This window comes from Cimex lectularius, unplaced genomic scaffold (genome assembly GCF_000648675.2).
Source record: "Cimex lectularius strain Harlan isolate CLEC.00 unplaced genomic scaffold, Clec_2.1 scaffold22, whole genome shotgun sequence".
Taxonomy (NCBI): domain Eukaryota; kingdom Metazoa; phylum Arthropoda; class Insecta; order Hemiptera; family Cimicidae; genus Cimex; species Cimex lectularius.
In genome coordinates, this window is record NW_019392657.1 from 246449 (window position 1) to 272498 (window position 26050).

General features: G+C 35.1%; 1 protein-coding gene across 1 annotated transcript in view; it reads right to left on the minus strand.

Moving 5' to 3' along the window:
• Positions 1–26050, minus strand: part of LOC106670727 (alpha-tocopherol transfer protein-like) — a 69810-nt gene that overhangs the window by 11728 nt on the left and 32032 nt on the right. Inside the window, exons 2-4 of the mRNA XM_014401297.2 lie at positions 24432–24504; positions 13603–13762; positions 2822–3077 (exon numbers count right to left, since the gene is read on the minus strand). Coding sequence (XP_014256783.1) covers positions 2822–3077; positions 13603–13762; positions 24432–24498 — 483 coding nt within the window. The 5' untranslated portion in view covers positions 24499–24504. The remainder of the gene's footprint in view (positions 1–2821; positions 3078–13602; positions 13763–24431; positions 24505–26050) is intronic.

The following is a 26050-nucleotide window of genomic DNA, read 5'->3' on the forward strand; positions in this document are numbered from 1 at the left end:
GAGACGACGAAAATATCATCTCGTCTCCAGAAACAATTGGAACGAATCAAATAGAACGAGAATAAGCAAACCAAGATGACAACCAAAATTTTTAAACATTTTAAACTCCTCAGAATCCACTTATTTTATGTTTTTCGCACTTCCAACATTGAGCAGCATTAAAACCAGCTCCTCATTTGAACTGGCGTTGGCGGTGGATTGGTCGAGAGACGTGTTTGCATTTTATTCAGCCTGACGATGTGCGTTAAATGCTCGAAACCCAGATAGTTTTAAACAACAAATTCTGTGAGTAGAACCAACATTTACAAAAAGTAAAAAGAAAGTAGAACTCTTATGAAAATCTATCATCATCAAATCGTTCAAACTTTACACAATTACAGTTTAATGATTGTGTATTTTATTTTATTCATAACCGTGTATTAAACTGATTTATTTATATGTAATTTTCTTACAAACACTTAGTTTTAGGTTGACTCAGATGATGCAATTTTCAATTTAAACAGAACATATTTACAATAGATAAAGTATATATATTTGTAGTAAATTTTCTTTAAATCCTGATGCCAGATAAGCGGCGGTCTCTTTCTAACGGTCGTTCAAATATTTCTTTCTTATCCTATTTCCAAGTTAGGTCAGCATTTTATTGACATTATCTTTTGGGCGAGTGAAAAAAAGTTTAATTTTGTAAACCTTTAAACTCGATTTAGGCGATTGTATAATAATAATAATAAATCTTTATTTGCAAGAATGTACATTACATATAAATTTGCAAAAAAAAACAAACAAATTCTAGTACAATCCTGCTTGCTGTCACAAAGCAAAGCTTGTATTAGACAGTAAGTGTTTTTCGAGATCCGCAGAAAAATAAACAGAATATATCTTTACAAAAGCATATGAAAAAACATACAAATAAACAAATATAAAACAGAACAAATGTGTAGTATGAAAAATCAAACAACCAAATTAAATCTTGACTTTAAAATTTCTTTTCTACAATTTAAAAGTTTTGAAATGATAAATTTTTTTCCTTCTTTGTAGTTTTTGAAATTTGAAATAATGATCATCCCTTTATTAAAAAAAAGAAAAAACGAAGTGGCATATTTAATGAACAATTATAATGTGTGGTTGTTAGTGATCGTTAGCCAATGATTATTTAGAGATCGTGAGACGCGGTCTGGTGTGACGTAGGTTTTAGAAAAACATTTTCTTTATCGTACGAACGTTTCGATCTTTATTGAGATCATCTTCAGGGCTCAAAGTATTTATTTGTGCCACAAATGACATATCTACACAAAAAACAAAACACTTTGAGCCCTGAAGATGATCTCAATAAAGATCGAAACGTTAGCACGATAAAGAAAATGTTTTCTAAAACCTATGTCACACCAGACCGCATCTCACGATCTCCACAAAAATTATAATACTGCGTAGTCTTTACATTGTAAAAATGTGAGTTAGCCAATGAATTGTGTTTTCTGTTATATTCACTGATGTAACTAGTTAAAAAAATATTTTTATATATTTAGAAAAATGAACATTTAAGAAAAAGTTAATATAAATTAATTACTTTAAATTCACTAAATAATTTTTTCGTATTATATCTGTACGGTTTACGTAAAATAATTTTAAGAAGTGAGTTTAACTACATCTAGAGTTTTAGTGCAGCATTTATTAGTAACCCCCCCCCCCAAAGGAAACAATACCATAGGCTCTTATGGATTGTCTAAGAAAAAAATATATTGCCATTAAGAGTGCCATTTTCATAAAGTTCAGTAAAATTCTAAATTTATAAAAGAGCTTTCTCAGACGGGATACCAATGAATCAATATGTAAATTAAATCTCAAATTTGAGTTCAATGTCATACCAAGATATTTAACACTGTAAGTAAAAGAGTTGGCAAGCAAGAACACTCATCATTATCATCACAAGTATGAAAAGAAAATTATAAATTATTAGTATTTATTATCTTTTTAAATTAAAACTGTAATACATTACATTCTTTGTGTTTAAAAGTCGAAAGTTTTAGTTTAACCAAAAATTAATAACTTTCATATCATTATTTATAGTTTTAGTTAAATTAATTAAATTATGACCTGAGAAATGATACAAGTATTACTTGCTTAACTAAATAGTTTTCCCGAAAATTTAATTTTCAAAAAATCATGAATAAAAAAACTGGATTTAAGATTTAGGGCTCCATAATTCTTTGGATTTATTGTTAGAAACTTCAACTATTCCAGTATTTAAATTTTTCATTAGTGCAACTGTTTTTCTTTAAGGAAAGGAGCCATTTTTCAAAAGAAGTGGTAATCTAAAAAGCCGGGTCAATAAAGTGGGTGAGACGAGATCTGTATAATTCGTCTTTTAACCGAGTTACTTGGAATTATCAAGATTGCTGGGTAATAATAATGACATTAAATGATAAACTGTCAGAAAAAAATTGTGATTGTGAGAAATAAGAAAAACAATGATATATTTTTTAATTGTCTTTTTGTATTCAAACAGTCTTCACACATTTAGCCAATAGAATTATGAACAACCGATTATTTTTCTTTTTTCTGCGAAGACGCGCTGGAAAGAATAACGACACTTACAATCATGTGAAAGAACGTGTGTAACGAAATTATTTACGCTTGGTTTACCCGGAATGACTTTTTTGACTGTTCCCAATGGGAATTGGAATGTTATTGGAGGTAATGAAAGCTCCCGAGTGTAAAACTAAGGCCGTATCCATCAAAAGGGCTCTATTATCTAATATTGGTTTCCGATGGGGGGCGATGTAAAGCGAGGAGAAGAGGCGAATTGCCGATATTCCCTTACCTGAGTGTATTGCATGTATTTCCTAAGCGATGGGAAATGGAGCTTTGTAAGATGCCTAAGAGAGTAGCCCTTCATGTCGAATATTATGATCTCCCCTTTTGGTATGACCGTCTCCGTCTTGACTCGGGTGTCACCGACGAGGAAGAAACACTTGGCGTACTCGTTGAACACGAACTTGTCCGGGTTCGGGTCCGCCAGGCGATACAGGAAGCATTTCAAACCTTCTGGGGTCAACTGTGGCAACGGGAGGAGATCTCTGAAAAGACAAATCATTCAAATTATTCATGCGCTCTACTGAGTAAGACATGCTAAAACATTGTTTTCATTCAGTTAATTGCCAGTTTTAGCACAAAAAGTTATTACTTAAAACAGCTGAAAAAGATTTAAATAGATTAAACTAAGATTAAATAAGACTCCAGAGAATAAAGGGTTTTGTTTGGATGCGTTCCTAGATGAAGCACAGGCTTTTGATAGAGTCTAGTACCCGAGTATGCTTTAGCATAAACGCTTTCTACCCAGTTTATTATCTTATCCTGAAATCCTATCTAGAAACGTGCGATACTAAAGAATATTTGATACTACGCTGGTATAAAAAGAACTATTAAATCCTATTCAAGGATCTAAAGAAAATATTCGATACTGATGAGTATCTAATTAAAAACTTAGCAAATAACATTTGAACATTTGGAGCGATTGGTTGTGACTTCGTGAGGTCACGATAGCTCAGGTGGTAGAGCAGTGGTGTATCAAGCCGAAGATCGTGGGTTCGAATCCTGCTCGTGCCATTTTTTTACTTGAACTAAAAACCTTAATTAATTGTAGACTATTACATACAACTTAATATTTTTATTTTGGGGCTTGGGAAATATCCTAATATTCCTCTCCTACACTATGAAGAAACAAAAGGTCATTAACATATATTGGGGACAACCTGTTTCTTTTATTACACAAAATTTTTGAGTTTTGGAGAAGAGTCGCTCACTCAGTCACAGAAGTCATTAAAACAACCCTTACTTGTCCATAAAGACCAGGGAAAATATTTTTATTCTCCTCCCATTACTTTAGCAGATCATTTTTTAGAGAAAATGATCTGTTGTTGAGGTATAACGAGAGCTAATCCTTCAAACTTGACCACTTTTTACTCTTCAGCCAATGTACATTTTCCTTTTGCTTGTAGGACTACCAGAAGTCGTAGGTCGATGATGACCTATCATCGTTTGAGGATGTTGATGTGGTCCTCCCGCTCTTGTCACATTCCTATGATGCTCATATCATTTGCGCAAGCTGCTGGTTTGGCTAAATGACTATTCTTGAACCATGAGTTCGAAATGGTTGAAATAACGGTGTTGTTTTTTCCTCTAAAGTTGAAAATCTTGCCCGGGTATCCATTAAAAGCGCTTCTTTTATTTCATAAAGTTCTGGTATCGGTCAATTGTCACGGCTTGCAGCTCAGTAATCATTATGTTGAATTACTGTTGAGAGCGGGCAATATTCCTCTCCAGAAGTTTGTTTTGTGACAAATTCAAACAGCCCAAGCAAAACTTGGAGTTGTTTTAAGTAAGCGATTCCTTTCCCGAACTTTTAAATTAAAAAATTAAATAAAAATTAGAAAAGAAATATATATATATATATAATATAATATATTATTGAGCACAATTTTTCAGACGAGGCATTGAAGTGATAGAGGTGACCATGGAGGATGGAACCTTGTACAACCAGTGTTCCGAAACAAACCTCTCAACGAAATTATTGCTCTATTATAGTTCAGTTTTTATCCGGGTATTTTTTTAAGAACTTTGGTTCCATTTTAACGATTTTCCATTCGAGTATTTTTTCCGATACCAAAGAAAGTACTTGATACCAGTACTTGTATCGAAAGTGGAGAGTCGGTAGTAAAAATACTTGGTATCACTTGGTCACTATCTAACCGACCGCTGCTTTAGAGTTAGGTGCGGCAACGAGTTCTCGGAAGTCAGACAGTCTCACAAGGGAGCATTTTTAGGTCTACCGTTTATATAATTTATACTGCTGACATGCACCTTCATGGCCACCTTCCCGGACCAGACCTCATTTTCGTCTTCGAGGTTATCGAAGGCTGGTGCGAAAAATGGAGAACAAGACATCGGGAAAGGTGGCGATGATGGTAATAGGATTGACTTAAAATCCCCACACAAGTCTTAAGAGACAACTTAATAAAACTTAGACTATCAAGACTTCTAGAAACGATATGTGTTTTGACCGTCAAAACTAAACTTATACAAGATTTTACTTCGACCACTTCAATCATACGGAGTGGAAATGTGAGGTACTGTCAAGCCATCCAACATCCAGTGTATCCAGTACTTCCGACCAAAAGTCTACAGGTAAATAGCCAAACTCCATTACGCCAGCAACCTCACTTTCCACTATCACATCAGTATTCTTTTTGTCAACGAAATGATCCGTTCCCTGATTCCAGAAGTTTCACACCATCTCGATCCATCCTAATCCTACTGCTCGAGCTATATATACGCATTCCCATCCCGAGAAATTGTCACGTCACCTTAATCGACCTCGAGACCTCCTAGTTTCTTTGTTAATATTGGCTGGCTTTTCATAGCGTTTATCCCCTGGGTGGCACTGACGGTAGTTGTGTGATGACCGTATGAAAAAAATTGTGATCACATTTGTACTATATACTACTTTCTATTTTGTACTATATTTGTACTTTATAGGGTAGAAAGAAAATAATAAAAAGTAATACATTGCAAAACGAACAGTTTTCAATTTTTCTAAAAGGTTAGTAAAATTTTCATCACTTTTCTTGTTTATTTTATTGCGATAACGTCCTCTAGTGAATCCACTTTTCCCCGTATGAATAATTCTTTTCCATTCTTCATGATTTGGATTTTGAGGAGCAACTAGCATTCCGAAGATCGTTCTTGAAGCTGAATTACACCAAAAACTAAAACGATGTTCATGGTAGACTTCAAAACCATCATTAAAATTAAAAAAGAACAATTAAAATCATTAAAAAGAATTAATTATTTAGAAATCGTGAGAAGCGATCTGGTGTGATGTTGGTTTCAGAAAAACATTTTCTTTATCGTGCCAACGTTTCGATCTTTATTGAGATCATCTTTAGAGCTCACAGTGTTTGTCTTCTGTGTTGTGCCATTCTTGCATGTCGTGCCCATACTTTGAGCCCTGAAGATGATCTCAATAAAGATCGAAACGTTGGCAGGATAAAGAAAATGTTTTTCTGAAACATACATCACACCAGACCGCATCTCACGTTTTCTAAATAATTATCGATTAAAGGTTTCTAATCACCACCCATTAAAAAGAACAATTATTATTTTTGGCAAATTAAAATTCAAAGAAACAGAATCTACAACTCAATGGTATGTGGCCCAATTTATAGTATGTTAAAAATAGCTTAGCTTTAAAATTAGCTAGCACAATCTAACACAGGAAGAATAAAAATCTCTATAAGTATAACACAAACACTTAAAATTAAAAAACACGAAAAAATCGTACGAAACTAGTATTTACAAACTGAAATACATCAAATTGTGCAAATAATTTATACATTTTTGTTTAAACCAATACAAGATTAAACAACAAAAATGGAAACTAATTTACAGTAAATATTGAGAAAAAAGAACGTGAAAATGCCGGTTAATTAAAGACATTTTTTATCGATTTTATGAAAACGTTGAAAGTTACCCAAACATGTTTCCGAGAATTAGGTACATGCTAAGCAAACATACAATGTAAATGGTCAGGCTTGATGTTCGACTGGAAGGTACGTAAAAATCTTGAAAACAGGAAAAACGGCGTTCTGATTTATTAGAAATCAGTGGAAACATCTAACAAATAGATGTAACAAACAGTATGAAACACCAAAAATATTGTGTGGAGACGTTCCCCTGGTGATGTCAGCCACGGGCATCATCCCAACGACACGAAGAGTGGTTGAGGTGGGAAATCACAAGTAGAATCTCTAGGTTGGGGAATTCTTGTGAGGCAAGCTAGCTCTTTTCGAAAGACAGTCAGTCAGTAACCACAGCCTATCGTCCATCTGTTTCCTGTCTTTACCTACTTTCTACTATCAAACTTGATTATTACCTATTATCCATCTAAGGGTGTATCAGAATCAAGTTTGTGGGAGATTATTGGTAATTGTTTCGGTCGTGAGTTAAAAAAAGTTGGTACTTTGTCATTAATGTTAATTTCGGTACGTATAGTTCGTGTAAAATAATAATTTCATTTTGGGCGTCGGAGGCTGCAACGGTTAAGACGTTGACACAGCGCTCTTCACTGTAAGGTAAAGGTCTCGGGTTCGAATCCTGCGGCCCTTCATTCGAACACGACATACTCACAAATGAGCTTTTTTTCAAAACCACCGGCGCAATGAAGGTTGATACGACCTCTCCTGTGGCGAACCCTCATAAAAAAGACAAAAAAGCTGATTTAGATAAAGTTTATAATTGCCTGTTTATAATGCTTGTTTCTACTTTTAGTAAATATGAAGTTTGATTGTTTTTTTAATATAGATTGTCACCCACTGCTGGGTCACCCACATGTGTAGGACATGTGTAGAGACCAACGAGAGCGCTGACCGATATACGTTGATATGTCCAGAGCCTTTACTAAGTAAGTGGTACTATAAATGAGTATGTTAGACAATTAACAAATTGTAGAAGGAAGGAGGAAAAACTCCGAATCCTAAGAGGATTCTTGCCAGGACACTGCAGACCGAAAGGGCATTTGAAGAAGGTAGTATGAAGCAAAACGGCACGTAGAGATTCTGGACTCAACTACTAACAAACTGCCAGCAGGAGAAAGTTTTTTTGGACAGAACCGTATAAGTAATTCATGGACTAATCAAATTTTTGATGAACTAGGACCCACCGGTGTGCTACATAGCTCAAAGGGCGCAGAATATACTGCGTATATTGAGTAATATAACTCACACCGAAACTTACAGCTACATCCATTATTGTTGTAAATATTTTACCAAGAGAATTCATTTATTGAATTATAATTAATCATGTCTTAAAATTAAGTTTTAAGTTTTAAAAAGGATTTTCGTATAAGTAGGAAACAAATTCGATAATATTTTTTAAACAAAAAATAGAATATTTTGAAAAGTTTGATCATCCAATTTTAACCTATAATAAAACTCTAGGCTAACTTATCAACTGCCTCTCGGCTTTGAAGAAATAATTAATCCCTGAGAAAAGATTATATTAATTATGAGTTTTTAAATTAATTAGGACGAATTAAGTAAACTCTTCACCACCATTACAGGGCAGAACTTTAATCAATTTTATACTAGTTGTGCAGGGTGGATTTTGAAATAAACATACCTTTTAGTATTCTCAGTCATAAACGTGGGTTTTTTTAAATTTTACTTTTTTACAAGCTGCATACTACTAATGTAAAATTTAATCGTTTTGATATTTTCCTGGTTTAAATATTATGTTTGGATGTAAGGCTTAGTAGAGGGTTATAAGGGAAAATCGGGCTTCCTAGTCTCTATTGAAAAAATATCGTCTGTAACATCCTGTAGAACGTAAAAAATTAAAATAAAAAAGTAAAAAAAAAATTGTTCAATAACAATTGAGGGAAGTGCGTGCTTTATATGTTATCTTTCAATGAATTAATCTGTATTTAAGGTACAGGTTGAGATAAAAAAGTCAATGTCACAAGCGGGATTCGAACCCACGACCTTCGGCTAAATACGCCGCTGCTCTACCACTTTTCGTGGGTTCGAATCCCGCTTGTGACACAGACTTTTTTATCTCAATCTGTACCTTAAATACAGATTAATTCATTGAAAGATATTATTTTGTCAAGCGGACCACGAAATTTAGTGAATTTATATGATATTTAAAGTTCCTGCAAATCTTTGCTTTTTTCCTGTTTCCATTCTTTGTGCAGGAAACACGGCTTGTCCTTTCAAGAGTTGCTCAATCTAACAAATCATACATTTTGTGAGAGGGCGCTGGGCATAAACATATTTTCCAGACCGCGGGACATTAATTAAAATGTGACGTTCGTTTGTGCATAGTGCTTTTCATTCCGATGGACGGGAATAAAATAAAATAAGAAGAAGGGCGACCGGGAGTTTGGATGAATGCAATTTGTTCGAGTTTCACGTTTGTTTGAACTCATCAGTCATCGAAATGCCCGTTGACGTGCGATCATAAATTTTTCTCGCCGTTTGATTTGTGGCCAAACGAATAAACACGTACGCGCACATATTCAAACGTGCAATACTTTGAATACATGGGCTGTATTTCTTTGTTCACCTTGGAGAGGAAAATGCCATTCTATCTTTTTTGTTTTTTCCTTCCTATATATATTTTTTTTAAAGGTTTTCTTTTCTTCTTACAGCTTCGGAAGGACAAACCATGAAAGGACGGATATTTCAGAACATCCATTAATTTAAAGTTAGCTGAAGCCTAAAATACGTCGAAAAAAGAAACGCACCACTTCATCAAAAAAATCATAAATATAAATCAATAAATGGAAACTCGCAAACACGTTATAGCTGAAATCATATATTTGAAAAAAAATGTTGTCCGTAAAGTTTTCCACGTTTAAACCAAGACCTTAAACCAAACCATTATACTCGAACATAGTACGAAATAACTTGTACAATTTTTAAATTAATTTTTTTTAAATGGTTCGCAACATCCGAGGTCATGTGAATCTTTGTGGTATCGGAGTTTTTGAAAAAACAAAAAAACAATTGTAATTACGTTGGGTTCGAATAAGGGACTTTTACGTTACCGTGATGACGCCGTGTCAATGGTCTACAGTTAAGTTAGTTAAGTCTTAAATCGAAGAGAAGGTTGTGGTTGGTCGCGTACGACGGCTAAAGACTATTGTTTTATTGCCTTGCCACACAACGGAACCGTCGTTTAACGGCTTCCTTGATAGACATTAACTTCAAACGGTCCGTGATGTATGAGTGAGATCGAAAACAGACATCACACGGTTTCGTGAGTACAGCCTACTCTCTGGACGTCCCGCATCAGGTTCTCTACTATTGGAGAGACTTCGTGTAGAATGGTAACTACTCACAATTCAGCATTTCGCTTGATCACTTCTGGCTGGTCCTTTCTCAGATGAGTGCCCATATGGTTTGAGATGATTCTCATGAGCTGCTGATGAGCATCCGATGACGGCACGGTGGAGAAGACGTGGAGAACGCTTCGCTTCGTGAACTACGCTTGAGTCACAATCTTTTTAAAGACAATCAGTTATGGTATGTTATAATCAACATCCGTGCCCTTAGAGAATTCATTACATGCAAAATCTATTTTTGACTGAACTAAGGTACATTGAGGAAGTCTTCTGGAAGCTGTGGTTCAATCCGCTCCATTTATTAGTTGGACTTAGAGTTAGGCAACTTCGAGTTAATGCATAAACCTTGGTTGATTGAGTCGTGTAGTTATGGTGCAGAAATAAGTATAGCCCTGAATCTGTGAAACCATAGAGCAGGGGTGCTCAAACGGTCGATCGCGAGTGTTTTTTGAGTAGATCTCGAGAAGAAAAAATTTTTTAATAAGTAGGTAGGTAACTAAACTACAAAAATGTATTACGTAATAAAATAACACTGCTTGCGGCAAAAGGTGGCTTTATCAAAGGAACGCGCGGCACTTGTCAAAGAAAAGCCGCGTTGTTTCTAGACTAGTAGACAGTACAGTCTAGTCTAGAAACAACGAGAGACAGTACAGTCTAGTTTCGGGCGGCGCGTTTGACGGGAACATTCCAGACTTTCGTTCACGCCGATATAAATGTTGTGCCTGCAGGAATTGGAGTCATTCTGAATTGTAACTTGATGGCGATACTACGTCGATACAAAGTTTATTATTAAATAGTGGAAAATGAGTGCAGTGAAATCTAAAACGTATCATTTTAATAAGGATTGGGAGGAAGAATTTTTCTTTTGTATGGTGAAGGATAAGTGCATTTGTGTTATTTGTCGTGCGTCAGTTGCAATACCTAAGCGTGGTAACTTACAGAGGCATCATAAAACGGTTCATAAAAACTATGAAAAGGATTTTCCGCCACAGAGTGAATTAAGAAAACGAAAAGTAAGTGATTTGATATCTTGTTTGAAAAAAGAACAATCCATGTTCACAAGACCAGCCAAACAATCAAAAGCTGCTACGATCGCGTCATTTAAAATATCTCATATATTGGCGAAACACAAGAAACCATTCGAAGATGGATCGGTGGTGAAGGAAGCATTTATTGAAGCGGGTGAGACTTTATTTGGAGATTTTAAAAATAAAACAGAAATCATGTCTGCTATTAGAGAACTTCAGTTGTCTCGTCCGACTGTCACAAGGCGTATTGAAGTCATGAGTCAGGACATCGCAGATAAACTAAAACATGATATCATGGAATGTACATACTTTTCTTTACAGTTCGACGAATCCACCGATATGACCGACACTGCCTAGCTGTGTATTTTTATTCGGATGGTAATTGGAAGATAATTAAGTCAAAATATCGCAATCGACTAACTGACGATCATATGTCATCATGCTTGCGATTAGCACTCAGTGGTTACGTACCATCTTATGAAAAGTATGCTGAGGACATGCAGTGCCACGCTTCAACATCCAAAGCCACTCCTTAGTTAAGTTTAACACCATATGTAACTCTTTTGTTTTGTAACAACCAATAAACTCGCAATTTTGAATAACTATGAGTTTTTTCATTGATATTGTAGAGAAGAACCTAACTAAACCTAACCCAAACCTTGACTAAAATAATGTACCTATATTGTGCAGAAAGCTAATATCTATATATGCTACGGTACACCCTACCTAGGTAGGTAGGGTGTATCGTGTATGTACGACAACCCTGCATCACACACACTTGCAGCCTCTCAGAGTCGATCGTAAGTAGTCTAAAAATATTGAGGTAGATCGCCAGCAGTTCAAGTTTGAGCACCCCTGCCATAGAGCCTCGGGCACCACAGGAAACCTGAACCGATACAACGAAACCCTTACAGAATCATGATATTTCTGGCTCTCAAAGACAGCCAATTTGTATTGAGTACATTTTTACAGTCTCTTTTTGTGCCTTCAAATTCGCAAAATTCCCTTCTAACAATTGCCTCTTTTTAAATTTTCAATCTACCAGCTAGCTCATTTTCACGGATGCATGATTGTTTTCTAATCCAACATAAGGTTATATTTTCATTGTTGATCAGTTAACTGTAATTTACCAAAATATTGTTTCGAATTTATAAGTGCAAAACGACAATTTTTGACTCTTTCAACATAACAAATTTCTGAATATTTTTTTTAACATACTTTAATGTCTGTAAAATAGCCATGGATTCGGCCGAGCATATTGATCTATTTGCAACTAGATAAAATCTTTTATTTGCCCTCCGTACTAAGCTATAAAAGCAGACCCAGCCACACTCCACCAGAGGGCCATCCTTAAAAATCAGATATTGGTCAGCAAAGAGCTCCCTGGCATCAATCTGAAACATTTTTTTAGAAATCCATGGTGGAAATTCCGAATAGAGCGAAGTGTAATGACAGCTACTAAAGCTATAAACTGGGTTATTAAATTCTGAGTAGATGAGAAGTACGCTCATTAAGAAAGCTTCCACAATCAGTGGTGACATTTTATCCCTTCAGAACTTTCTTGCTAAGGCAGCTATTTTGGTCATTGGTCTGGTAGAGATTGATAATTTTATTAACAATTAACTTTTTCATCATGAATTAAACGGTGGCTCAGCTGTATACGCAGAGATGGCTATTATGGGAACTTTATAGGCATCCTAATGCACGTCTAACTCATTTATTTAGGAATATTTGTACATTTTTAAGCTGGGAGTGTATCAACTCGTCAGAAAAGATTGCTCCTTAATCTGGCACGATTTGATGCCCGATTTTTAAAGAGCAGTTAGTAGCTGAGTCTGCTCCCCATCGAGAGCTTTTAGGACTGTTGTTAATACGTCGAGGTTAAGCCCAAGAATTAGGTGTCAGATTTGAATGGAAAACTTAGCCACCTATTGTAGCATTGTCAGGAAATCCATGTTTGCGCTTTCGCATAACGGGCATAAGACCGATTTTTCTTCAGAGAACTTTTCTACTCCATCCCATTTTTAAGTTTCACCATAAACTTATCTAATTTTTGCTTGCACTCGAAGATGCTTTTGACCTTCACGTAGATGTAAGTATTGGCATAACGTATCGTAGTATCCTTTTAAATTCAGGGGTGATTGACATTACATCAGCGATATATACAACGAAGAGAATAGAGCTAAGAGTACCTCCCTGAAGAAGACCCGTGATAGCCTTAAAAAGCTTAAAAGGTTAAAAGCTCAAGAAGAGTTGATCTCAGATATTATATTCACTATGATTCTGATAAAATTTATAAAAACGAAAATTGAAAACACAAAACAGCTACTACAGTTTCTTAGCAAAGGTCGTATGTCAAAACGTAACCTCTAAAATGTAATGATCGAGATGTAAATGTCAAAAAGTAGCCCTTTAAATAAGGGGGCATTGTTGAAAATAAAACATAACCAAAAAAATTTAAGTCTATGTTAAAAACATATAACAGACAGTAAGACAAGCCTTTGTAATTTTACGTATATCTTTACATTTATAATTTCGTATGTTGTTTAATTACTAGACTAAGCTGTCTGAGGTCTCGTTACAACGATGATATCGCATAACACTACCCCGAAAATGTTTTGAGAACTGTTCTTCAACAATAGTACATGAAATTTCAAATTTAAATTCACTCACATTTGTGTGAATACTTCTTGCATCTTGGGTTGAAGTGGATCCCGGTCGGAGAAAAACTCCGGGGTGTCGGCTCTGAGGCAGAAAAAATGATCCATTGTAGTTTTCGTCTTTTCCAGACTGTGGTCGCAGCAGGTGAGAAATCTCCGAATCAGATGGTCGTCTATTAAAAAAATAATCACATATATACATATTACAATGTTAAGCATTGTTTTAAGGCTTGCTCATAAATTCTAAATATCTTCTTGATAGGTATAATTTCGAAAGATAGATTTTGTTAACGGTGGTTAAAATTAATTATAATTGTTTAAGGAGTGTTAATCAATTTTGGAGACGAAAAAGATTTTTGAAAATTTTGGCCAGAAACTATAATTTTTTTATATTAAACTAAATTTTTCTGCATTGTTTAGTATAAATGATTTGCAATTTTGTGCACCGGAAGTGCTCAAAATTTTTTTTTCAAATTCTGATCACAAATTTAAATTTTTTTTTATTAAACTAGATTTTTTCCATCGTTTGGTGTAAACGGTTTGCAATTTTCCGCACGTAATCGCTCAAAAATCTTTATGAAACGACCAAAAATGTCAATTTTTTTAATTAAACAAGATTTCTTCTGTATCGTCTGATGTAAAATGTTGCAATTTTGAGCATTGAAATTGTTCGATTCAAATATTAAAAAGTCTACACAGATCAGAATGGAATGTTGTGGCTTAAGACTGGATAAGTCCATAATAATTGGAACCATGCTATCCGGCAAAAATCTCAATTTCGCAGTACAGTAGAGCTCGAAAATTCGAAATTCAAATGTAACCTAAAATAAAACCTCTGGTGAAAAGTCACTTTTTTACTTTCATAAAATACTTTGGCTTCAATATTTTTAACTGTTTATTTTTTAAATATAACATCGACGAAATACTAAAGGTTTGGTTGTGCGCTTTTTGAAAATAAAATTCATGCCCTGAGAAAAAAATTGAATGACGATGCTTAGGGACAGATTTTTACGAAATGTTCAACATCATGGGCGTGGGTGACCGCAATGCTAAAGGTCCTGGGTTCGAATCCAGCGGCCGCATTCGAAACAAATTTACTTACAAATGGGCTTTTTTGTTTTTAAATCACCGTTACGGCGGGGGTTGATATAACTTCGTAGTTTAAATGTCTTCGTAAAAAAATTCTTATTAGACCGTTAAAATGTACCCAATTTTTGAAAATACCAAATTGAACAAATATTATAACAAAGCGTGAAAATTAAATTGAAAAATATCTAAAATTTATTTCAGTTTACAATATAATTAATCATTTAAACTAATTTTACTTTTTATCTCAGGCCTTGGTTGAGATATAAAATCTTATGTCACGAGCGAGATTCGAACCCACGACTTGTGGCTCAATAGGTACTGCTTTAACGATTTGAGCTACTGTGACGTGATATGTCCCGCTAGATACTAGCTTTTTCGTTTTAACCAAAACAATAAATACAAAAAAATTAAATAATTAATAGGTCAATTATGAAAACTGAATACTTATATGGGTAAAAATATAATTAATATCGGTTTCCACTTGACAGAGTAGAAACGTTGAAATTTATTACCTCAATATCCAATTAAATGAAATATTAACAGAATTAAGGTTCGACAATACAGTTTATAACAATGTGTCATAGAGTGGTAAAATGTACTAATAAAAAGAGCTTAAACATACAAATTTGACATTTTAAAATGAAACCTTTAAAAGAGATATGATCCGTCCTTGTAATAATTAGTTTATTAGTAGTAACTATCTTGTACTAATTAAATTCAGATCGGATTTTGCAAAATATCGTAAATGTTCAAACAAATAAAGCATTGGTTAAACATTTTTATCAAATAGCAGTACACAGTAATAACTGTAACTATAAAATAGTAGTAAATACAACATATATATTTACACATTTTCGCTTTTTTTGAATACGATATTCTTTTATACTCCACCTACTCGGTTTTTATTTCTCTCTTACACCCCAACTTTTCTCGTACTCTAAAGTATCTTTTTTAAATTTTTTATTCCTTGCAATCCAAAGTTGTTTTCAGTCGATAAATATTTCGATATTTCTCTTAGTCAAACGGGACCGAGAGTACTTTGGGCATTACCCGACCATCCCCCTGGGCTTTCCTCTGCCACAACGGGTTCCAAACAACCCGTAACGCCACTTTCTATTCGGACAAAGTTGCATCACAAAGTTGTTTCTGCATTAGGACGACGTTTGTTTCTGATTAAAAGATTAACAGGATCTATTATCCAACGAGAGAATCGAATAATTGCAATTCTTAATATATGTGACAGCAACCAATAATAGCGGATTGCATCCTGTTTGTGATTAGTTAACACATTTAATTTATAGAAAGTTGATCTCGAATATAAAGTACATCTTGCTTCTGTATAAGAAGAACAAATTGTTCCTTTTTTTAAATGTAATTTTTGTTTATTTTTTTATTGCTGAGAAATTTATACCTGCATTTAAAGAGGTCAAAAATAATTTCTATTGTGTTACTTAACAAAATTAATAATGAAAACATTCAAATACATATATAACATTAAAAATTGAAATGGCAAGAAGGCTTTAATCGACGACCAGTAGTTATTAAGTACGTCCCATGGCTACTAACTTCATAAACGGCGGGCTGTAGGGGGCATATTTGTTTGACATATGGGTTATATATTTTTTTATAGACTCATGGAATTTTGTCCAATGGGAAAATACGAGTTGTTTTATAAAAGAAATTTGGAGGTTGGTGAGTAAGGTAAGAGGTTCGATATACAGGGTGTTACAGGGATAAATGGTTAAATGTTACTGTCATCGTGGATTCAGTAAATAATACGTAGTTCAGTGCCACCAGAAGTAGTTTTCTATCTTGACTTTCCACAGATATTAACATTTTTGTGATTATAGTCTAAAATCAGATTTCTATACATAAAATCGTAATTTCGCAACTTTAGCGTCATTAAAATACAAATCTGGCCTTTATTTCGCCAGCTACATTTAATTTTTCACAACATAACATTTCCGTTGAAAAATGGTTCAGAATTAACAGTAGCCGCTCAAAAAATAAGAAATGGCAAAACTTGCGGGTTTTTTTTTTGTGTGGAAATACTCAAATGGGGCTCGTGTAATGATTTTTCCATCAACATTTTCGGGAATTTCACCAAAGTTGCATTGTTTTATATTCTATACGCATTCCAAGAACATATTCACTTTTTCATTTTTTAGAACGTTTCTTCGTGTAATCTCTTTTGCAAGGTTCAAAAACGTGATATCGAACCCAAAGAGAGATCAACCCAAAACATCGAACTGACAGTTTTAGTGGTCCAATTAATATCACTCAATTAATTAATGTTTTTAGTTGAGATAAAAAGTCAGTGTCACGAGCAGGATTCGAACCCACGATCATCGGTTAGATACGCCCCTGCTCTACAAACTTGAGCTATCGTGACCTCAAATAATGGCAAAAAGGAGGGAAAATTCAAAAGGTGGGGTTGAGATGGGAAGTTAGTGTCTAGCCGAAGATCGTTGGTTCGAATCCCGCTCGTGACACTGACTTTTTTATCTCAACTAAAATCCTTAATTAATGGAAAGATTTTAATAAAAACTCACTATTTTTCGTGGTCCGCTTGACCAATTAATACACTTCAAGTTGAGATAAAAAAGTCAGTGTCTCGAGCGGGATTCGAACCCACGAACTTCGGCTTGATACGTCGCTACTCTACCACTTGAGCTATCGTGACTTCGATCCACTCGGTCACTAACTTCCCATCTCAACCCCACCTTCGAATTTTCTCTCCTTTTTGCCATTTTTCAAATGTCGAGTAATCGATTTGATTCTCGGCGACAAATCAAATGGCCACGGAGAGCTTTAGCGAAGGATACTCATTAAATTCACTATTTTCGTGGTCCGCTTGGCCAATTAATACAATTCGATTAATTAAGGTTTTAGTGCCCGAGTCTTAATTAATTGGATTTTAATAAAAGCATTTATTAGTTGGTAACAAAAATCAGATCCATTCTTCTCATAAAGTGTATATAATTAAAAAAAATACAATGAAAATTAAACTTCATTAAATTATGCTTTTTTTTCAAATTAACTGATGTATTGTTCGAAATGTTTTCCTTCGTATTGGATACAGAAGCGCGAATGTAGCACAACCGACGTGGCTGCATGACTGCAAGGAGGTCCTCTTCCCTTCATCCCCTCATGTCATTTATACGTGATTTCAATTTTCTCTATGAACTGTTTCCTCGTTTCGATGTGTGTGCTGTACACTACACTTTTTGTACTTCCCCATATGTAGAAATCTTGTGGTCTCAAATCGCTGGCCACGAGATGAATGCTATAATTTTTGTTACCAACTAGCTTCCGTTAAAAATATGACGATGTTATTGGGTTGCTGCTCTCCTTGGGTTCGATACATGTTATTCAACCTTGCAAAGGAGATTTCACTAAGAAAAGTTCTAAAAAACGTAAAAGTGAGTATGTCCTTGAATATTTATAAAATTCGGCGACTTTGGTAGAAAAATTTGATGAAAAAGTCATTGTATGAGCCATAATTGAGTATTTTCATAAAAAAACATGGGTTTTACCCACTTGTTATTCTTTGAGCGGCTACTGTTTATTAGGAAGGACGAATTTTTCAACGGAAATGTTGTTACCTTCTAATAAATTTAATGTAGTTTACAAAATAAAAGCCAAATTTGTCTTTAATGACGCTAAAGTTTATGTAAAAAAAACTTTGATTTTAGATTGAAATCACAAAAATATTAACATCTCAGGGAAGAGTCAAGGTAGAAACCTCGTTCTGGCGGCCCTGAACTACGTTTTATTTTCTGAATCCACCATGGCAGTATTGACATTTCATCCTGTAACACCCCATATATAATGGATCATTGGCGATTTTACGGAGAAATTTTTCCTGCAGTGACTGAATTGATTGCACCACACAGTTATATTCCTTACATCTAGATATGTCTGTGTCCTGTCTTATAAATTAGTTTGTTCGTTAGTGAATGTTTTGGTGTGTCTTCAGTCAGTTCCACTACCTTCCATTTATTATTATTATATTTAATCATTGCTATTTTCAATTAAAAAACATATTTAATAGAACAACTACGAAAACTTGAATTTGATGAAATCAGAACATAATAAAAAAATGGTTACTACACAAATTGAATCTGCAACACAGGTCTAAACTTTAAAAACAGCATCCCTCAGATTGTTGATGAGCGTCATGTTCATTAAGATGCCGGTGAATGGGATCGTTGACTTAGTCCTCCCGCAGGTACGGAAAATGCCCTTTGCACGACTTCGGACTCTATCATTCTGGTAAAAATCTGTTGGAGGTCGGCGAGGTTATGCAATTGGCGATCAAAGTCGTGGCTGCCTCCTCGTCGAAGACGGTTCTCTTTTGCAGATTGAGGAAAGCTCATAACCCACTACAACTCTGCCTGGTGGTATAGTACGGAGGGAAGGTGCGGTTCCGTGACCATGTGTATGATGAAAAGTTAACGTTGTTGTCGCACATCGAAGCTCCGAGTTCGCCGGACGACCCACAGTATGATCAAGTACATAGACATTTCAAGTCATAGAGACTCTTCTGAATATATTTGAAGCGATGCTCTGCTCGAGTCTGTTCTATATGTAGGCCTATTCAGAAAACGCGTCTATTGAGACTCAACAAGCTCTACCTACCTTCGAGCTGTATCGGGCGCGTTTAGGACCAGCCCGAGCTTCTTCTGCGAGCTGGAAGTGTCGCCGCCCGAATTCCGTAGAAAGCGGCTGACTATCGGCCAAACGGCGGGTTTTTGACCATGCTGAAAGCGAGAACTTAGATTGGCCCTGAATAATAAGTATGGCCAAGAATACGAGCGAATTCGGACTAGGCCGCTACCACTAGAAATTCAGCGGGTATCTCTGGGGGATGGTATTCGAGCTGGGAAACGGACCGAAACCAACATGAGTCCTCCCGACCGTACACGTCTGGCACAAATTCCAGATATTAGCCTGGTCGTGTATGTTGTCGCACTTTTACCGAACTTCGTTCTTAGAACTCAGGCTGGAATTAGCTCCACTTTACGGACGGGTCGAGAACCAGCGAGGGTGTGGCCTGCCGGTGTGTGACGAGGGTTCGTCCGTTTCACGGACCTTCCGTCAGCACTCCGACGTGTTCACGGGAGAACTTCATGCGATCTGGCACGAACTCGGGACGATTCGAGATGATGACGGCTCTGTTTGATACACGTACACCCGTTTTTGAGTCAAAACCCGCGGTGTCCCTTTTGTAGATATAGGTTGTTCAGTGTGTCACATATCATCGAACAGTGCCATGCCTTGGCCCCTTATAGGGAGCGTGTAGGCTCGAGCCTTGAACAAAGATGTTACATCGGCGGACGGGTCAAATGTTGATGGTATATAAAATTGTATATACTGTGAGCATGTGCATGTTATGTTTATTTGTATATGTATATTCTAATAGATCTGATTCAGTCGTCAACATATTTTCAAAAATTAGGGATGAGGTCGAGTGCAATGTACTAAAAAATATATCTTATAATTAAACTAACAAATACATGATGGCAATTGCAGTTGAAACCGTAGGTTTCAAAATTCAAAATTGTACATTGATATTTATTAACATTTTCAATGGAGAGGTGAAATCCCACTCATAGGTTCTATCCTATCTTACTTGTCAAGAAACGCCAAAGCGGCTTATATTTTGTATAAGTCCTAAACCAATTTCAGGTGATGTTTATAGTTGTTAACCTTTTGAGTTATTAGGTAATTAATGTTTCAATGTTTTGATGAAGTGAATCCCTCGAAAACTCTACATGGGTACGTTTTCTACAAATTTAGCCTCATCCCGATCGCTTTTTCATATGGAAATATAATTTTGAATTTTGATAATTTATAACTCATTTACTAGTAACGAGATTATTTTGTATATTTCTCTAGGGAGATTTATGTTTAAATATTTTCTCCCTTTGGACGTAAGGGTGGTATTTGTTAGAGTGGATGTAGTTCTGCTCTGATTCACAATTCGAATTACCGCTCTTACGAATCAAGTCAAGCCTGGAAATTTCGTATGCAAATCAATTATGGCTATATTAAAGATCAAATTAATTACAGAAATTAGTTTTTTGTGAATTTTAGTGATGTTGTTGAACGGACTTTGCTTTTGGTATGTATTAAGTTTTATCTTCCGCCTTGGAAATCGCCTTAGAAGAAATTCAAAGAAATCGTGAATGCGAACTGAGCGGAGGGAAAAGAATGTGTGTTATCGCCGACGGGCTGGCAATAAAACTTTCCCCGTTTTATAAAATCACCGCCGACTGGTATAAAATCGGTGGCGAGTAGACGGAATAGTTTAGGGTCGTGTGTGCGCAGCTCGTGCGCCCTCCGAATAACCAATGAAGAATCCCGATTGGCCACACGTATCAAACCGTTATACCATTGTGCCAGTGTGTCAGAGAGCGAGAAAGAGCGAGAAGGTGGGCGAGGAGGGAGGAGAGAGAAAGAGAAAGAGGCTCGTATGTGTGCGCAACAAAGAGCGGCGCCCCCAATAAGGGGTGCAACAAATTCACATCACGGTCAACCCCCTGACTCTTTATTTATCGGCGGGCCAGACGCTCCAAATCACCGGCCCTTTGTTCCGCCCCCACACCTTATTGCCCATCGCACATTGCCCAGGCCACTAATGAGCCGACCTTAAGTTATATCGATTTTGACAAATCGTCTTACGATATAATGAACGGCAACAGATTTTGATTCATCTAAAGCCTCTACCATTTGTTCACAGATCGAAAGAAATGTGCATAAAAAAGTTAAACGGAAGAAATATTAAGAAACACGATCGACATGCTTGGGGTCAAAGTATAAAGCAGGGAACCCCCGATGCAACGTTACTCGATGCTACACGACGCCTTGCCACGTTTTGGTTGGGTGTGCACATCTATGCGACGTGAAGCAAACGCCACGTACAGCCACAAAGCGTGTATCACAAATCAGTATCACAATCGCAACTCGTCTATTTAAAACCATGTAATAAATTGTTACTTAAATTTTATGAGCACAACCATGTAATAAATTGTTTGTTAAACTTAATTGTTTTGAATAAAGTTATTCCCGTATTTTGATAAATTTTCTTCCTAACCATCATAATTAAATATTTTTTTATAAAAACGTATACATTTTTGATCTCGTTTAATTTTGTTTGTACTAAAATAAAAATGTTGTATTTAATATATCGATAAAATTACATATACATAATTTGGAAAAACTATAAAATATATGAGTGTCCTCTTCTGACGCTACTTGACGAAAATATTGTAATTTTATGAGCAAAACAGTGAAATAAATTGTTAGTTAAATTTTATGAGCAAAACCGTGTAATAAATTGTTAGTTAAATTTTATGAGCAAAACCGTGTAATAAATTGTTAGTTAAATTTTATGAACAAGACAATGTAATAAAAAATTGTAGTTAAATTTTATGAGCAAAACCGTGTAATAAATTGTTAGTTAAATTTTATGAGCAAAACCGTGTAATAAATTGTTCGTTAAATTCATTATATCAAAAAATGGTATTCCGTTTTTTTGATAAATTTTCTATCAAACATTGAAATTAATTTAAAAAAATAAAAACTAATAAATTTTTGATCTCAGTTAATTTGGTTTGTATTAAAATAAGTCTGTTGTATTTAATATAACGACAATAATACATGTAGTTTGAATAAAAATATAAGGGTTCGGTTTATTTTGTCTTCGACTGTACTCGATGCTACTCGACGAAAATGGTGTTTAGCCAGAAACACACTTACCCGATGCTACGCCATGCGACGCTACCCGATGCTACCCGACGCAAATCCAAACTCCCATTTTCCATAAGGTTGCATTACCCCCGTGTACATCTACCCGATGATATGCCACGCTAACCTACCCGACGTTCTGCTATCCCCACTGACCAGATTTTCGTCGGGTCGCACATCGAGTACAGTCGAAGACAAAAGAACCGGACACTCATATTTTTATTCAAACTACATGAAATTATTGTCGTTATATTAATTACAACATACTCATTTTAATATAAACCAAATAACTGTGATTAAAAATTAATTAGTTTTTATTTAAAAAATTAATTTTAATGGTTTGGTAGAAAATTAATCAAAACACCGGAATACGATTTTTTGATATAATGAATTTTACTAACAATTTATTGTACTCGCTTCGGCGGTACATATACTGCAATTGCGGTATACGGTTTTGCTCACAAAATTTAATTAACAATTTATTTCAAATTTTTTCTCGTAAAATTACACCATTTTCGTCGGGTAGCATCAGAACAGGATTTCAAACTAAGTACATGTAATTTTTTCGTTATATTAACATACAACATGTTTTAATGTAAACCAAATTAAACGAGATCAAAAATTCATAAGTTTTTATAAACATTGTTTAATTATGATGGTTAGGAGTAACGTTATTTAAAACAATTTATTAGATGGTTGTGCTCATAAAATTTAACTAACAATTTATTACAAGGTTTTGCTCAAAATAGTGCATTAAGAACAAAAGATGCGTTGCGATTGTGGTAGTGATAAACGCTGTGGACTGTACGCGACGTGTGCTTGCGTCGGATAGATGAGCACACCCCACCAAAACGTGGCAAGGCTTCGAGTTCCCGGCTTAATTGTATGAACAAAACCATGAAATAAATTGTTATTTAAATTTTATGAGCAGAACCGTGTAAGAAATTGTTAGTTAAATTCATTATATCAAAAAATGGTATTCCGGTGATTTGATCAATTTTCTACCAAACCATTAAAATTCATTTTAAAAATAAAAACTAATAAATTTTTGATCTCGATTAATTTGGTTTGTATTAAAATAAGTATGATGTAATTAATATATCGACAAAAATACTTATAGTTTGAATAAAAATATGAGTGTCCGGTTCTTTTGTTCTGTTTCGACTGTACTCGTTGCGACCGGACGAAAATCTGGTCAGTGGGGATCGTGAGTTGGTTAGCGTGGCATAGCATCAGGCAGATGTGCACGGGGTAATGCAACCTTATAGAAAATCGGAGTTTGGATTTGCGTCATGTAGCATCGGGTAAGTATGTTCCCGGCTCGGTAGTTGGGAGGGTTTTGTGAAATTTGCGGTAATGGGAACGGATTTCATCTTGTACGAAAGGGATATATAAGTCTGCATGTACTGTTAGGTTCGATACATTTAGTATTTTTTGTAGGATTAAGGATTGGGCAGTTTGAATGCGGCGTATGGTGGCATGCTTTTCTGAAGACTTCCTGCCCATAAGTCCATACCGGCTTATTATGGTGTTGTAAAATCAATCTTTTATTTTTGAGAAGCAATTGTACCGTTCTTATAGCATTCATTTTATAATTGTTTTTCTGATTTAAAATGATTTTTCTAACATTTATTTGATAATATAAAAAAAGAAAAAATCCTTTCACTTTTAGGCAGTAAGCACATCTTCAGTGCTGTGCGGTATTGCATCGGACGCGTATTCAGGCGTTACAATTATAGGCACGATACAAATTTTAATATTTTTCTAAACATCCCAATTTACCGAAAACAAATTGATTATTTAATAATATGTTAATTATTCCATCACTATAAAGAAAATAAAATAAAACAATAAACTTTTTTTTAAAGTTGTTGATAATTGGTTTAATATTTTATATGTTAATATAATATTTTCTGTGTTCTTGTAATTAGAGTGTTTTGTGCATGCCGTGCTTTTGAAAAATAACACTCACGATATATATAGAAAAAGGTGAGTACTTACCGACATCTGGCAAATGTTGTTGTTTCGACAGCCATTCTTTTATCGTTGCTATGTCATTTGCCGACATTCTTATCTGGAAAAAAAAACAGTCAAGAGTCATTAATCATTATAATGCTTAGTTATAACTTGGAAAAATGTTTTTAATATACTTGTTTGTTAACACGTTGAATTCTTTTTAAATAGGGTGTAATTTATTTTTAATTTTTTTGTTCTTGATTATTTACTTGAAGGTCCTTTTCGTGTATTCGTGTTCTGTGTCGCGTAATCTACATCTCTTCGGAGTCGATATGAATCTACAATTTTTCGCCTCTTTTTTTGCTTGGAGTGGGAAGGCACTATTTTTTAAACTGCCTTAAAGCAAAAAAGGCACCGGCAAGATAGGGGCGCTTTTTTACAAATTGAATATGGTAATTTTATTAACTTATTTGCACAAGTTAACAAGCTCGAAGTCTTAAGGATTCGTGCAGGTATTGAACGGCACATCGTCCCGGCTTGAATTTTCGTCAGAGGCGCTATGAACTTCGCTAAATACGAAACTGGTTACGACGTGTAAAAACCAAACAAGAATTAAAAAGGATGTTTTGTTGAAGAAGACATTTTTTCCCATTTCGCTACTTTGTTTTACACTAAAAACATAGTACAATAATGAAACATTTGTTTTCGTTTAAACAAAATAAAATTGTCAGCATATATAGTAAGCTATTAGCAATTATCCAATAGCATCGTTCAATTCTGCCATTGACCACGGATTTTCAAGATCGACTTCACGAATTGGGTGAGAAGATTTCTGATCTTTTACTGTGATCAGTATTTATTTGTATATATGTTCGACATTTTCAACTATACAAGTACAATGAAACTTTAAATACTAATCGTCGATGGCTTTCAAACACTGCTAAAATATTAAAATAATATAGAGCCTACCTTGAGTTTTCCAGTGAATTTAATTTTTGAGCTTTGTTAAAATAATTAATTAAATAAATTTTGCGTCAAATAGATTAGCAATTACCGTAATGTTAGGAATTTACTTTTTTATACCACATCTCTCACATCAGAGGTACTGCACACCTACCTCACTGACCGATTCTTCAAAGTCATCGAAGGCCATTCCCTCTCTTCATATTTTTCTGTCCATGCTGGTGTTCCTCAGGGTAGCCCCTACACTGTACCAGGTTTTTACATCTGACATGCCATCTCATCCCGAACTCACCACATTCACATTTGCAGACGATACGGCAATTCTCTCTAGCAACTCCGACCTTGTCATTTCCACTCAAAACTCCAACAACACCTCATACTACTAGAGTCTTGGTGTAAAAAGAAAAGGATACAATTTAACACAGACAAATCCACCCACATTACTTTCACTCTTCGTAGAAAGATCTCCCCCCTGTTTTGTTAAACAATATTCCCCTCCCAACTGCGGACAAGGTGCGGTACCTCGGATTGAACATCGACAAACACCTGACGTGGAATCCTCACGCAAGACTGAAACGTCAGGAGGTTATGACACGATTTAAAGTTCTTGTACGACTTCTTGACAAACGCTCTAATTTACCTCTCAAAAATAAAAGGCTGCTTTACAACACCATAGTTAAGCCGATTTGAACTTACGGACT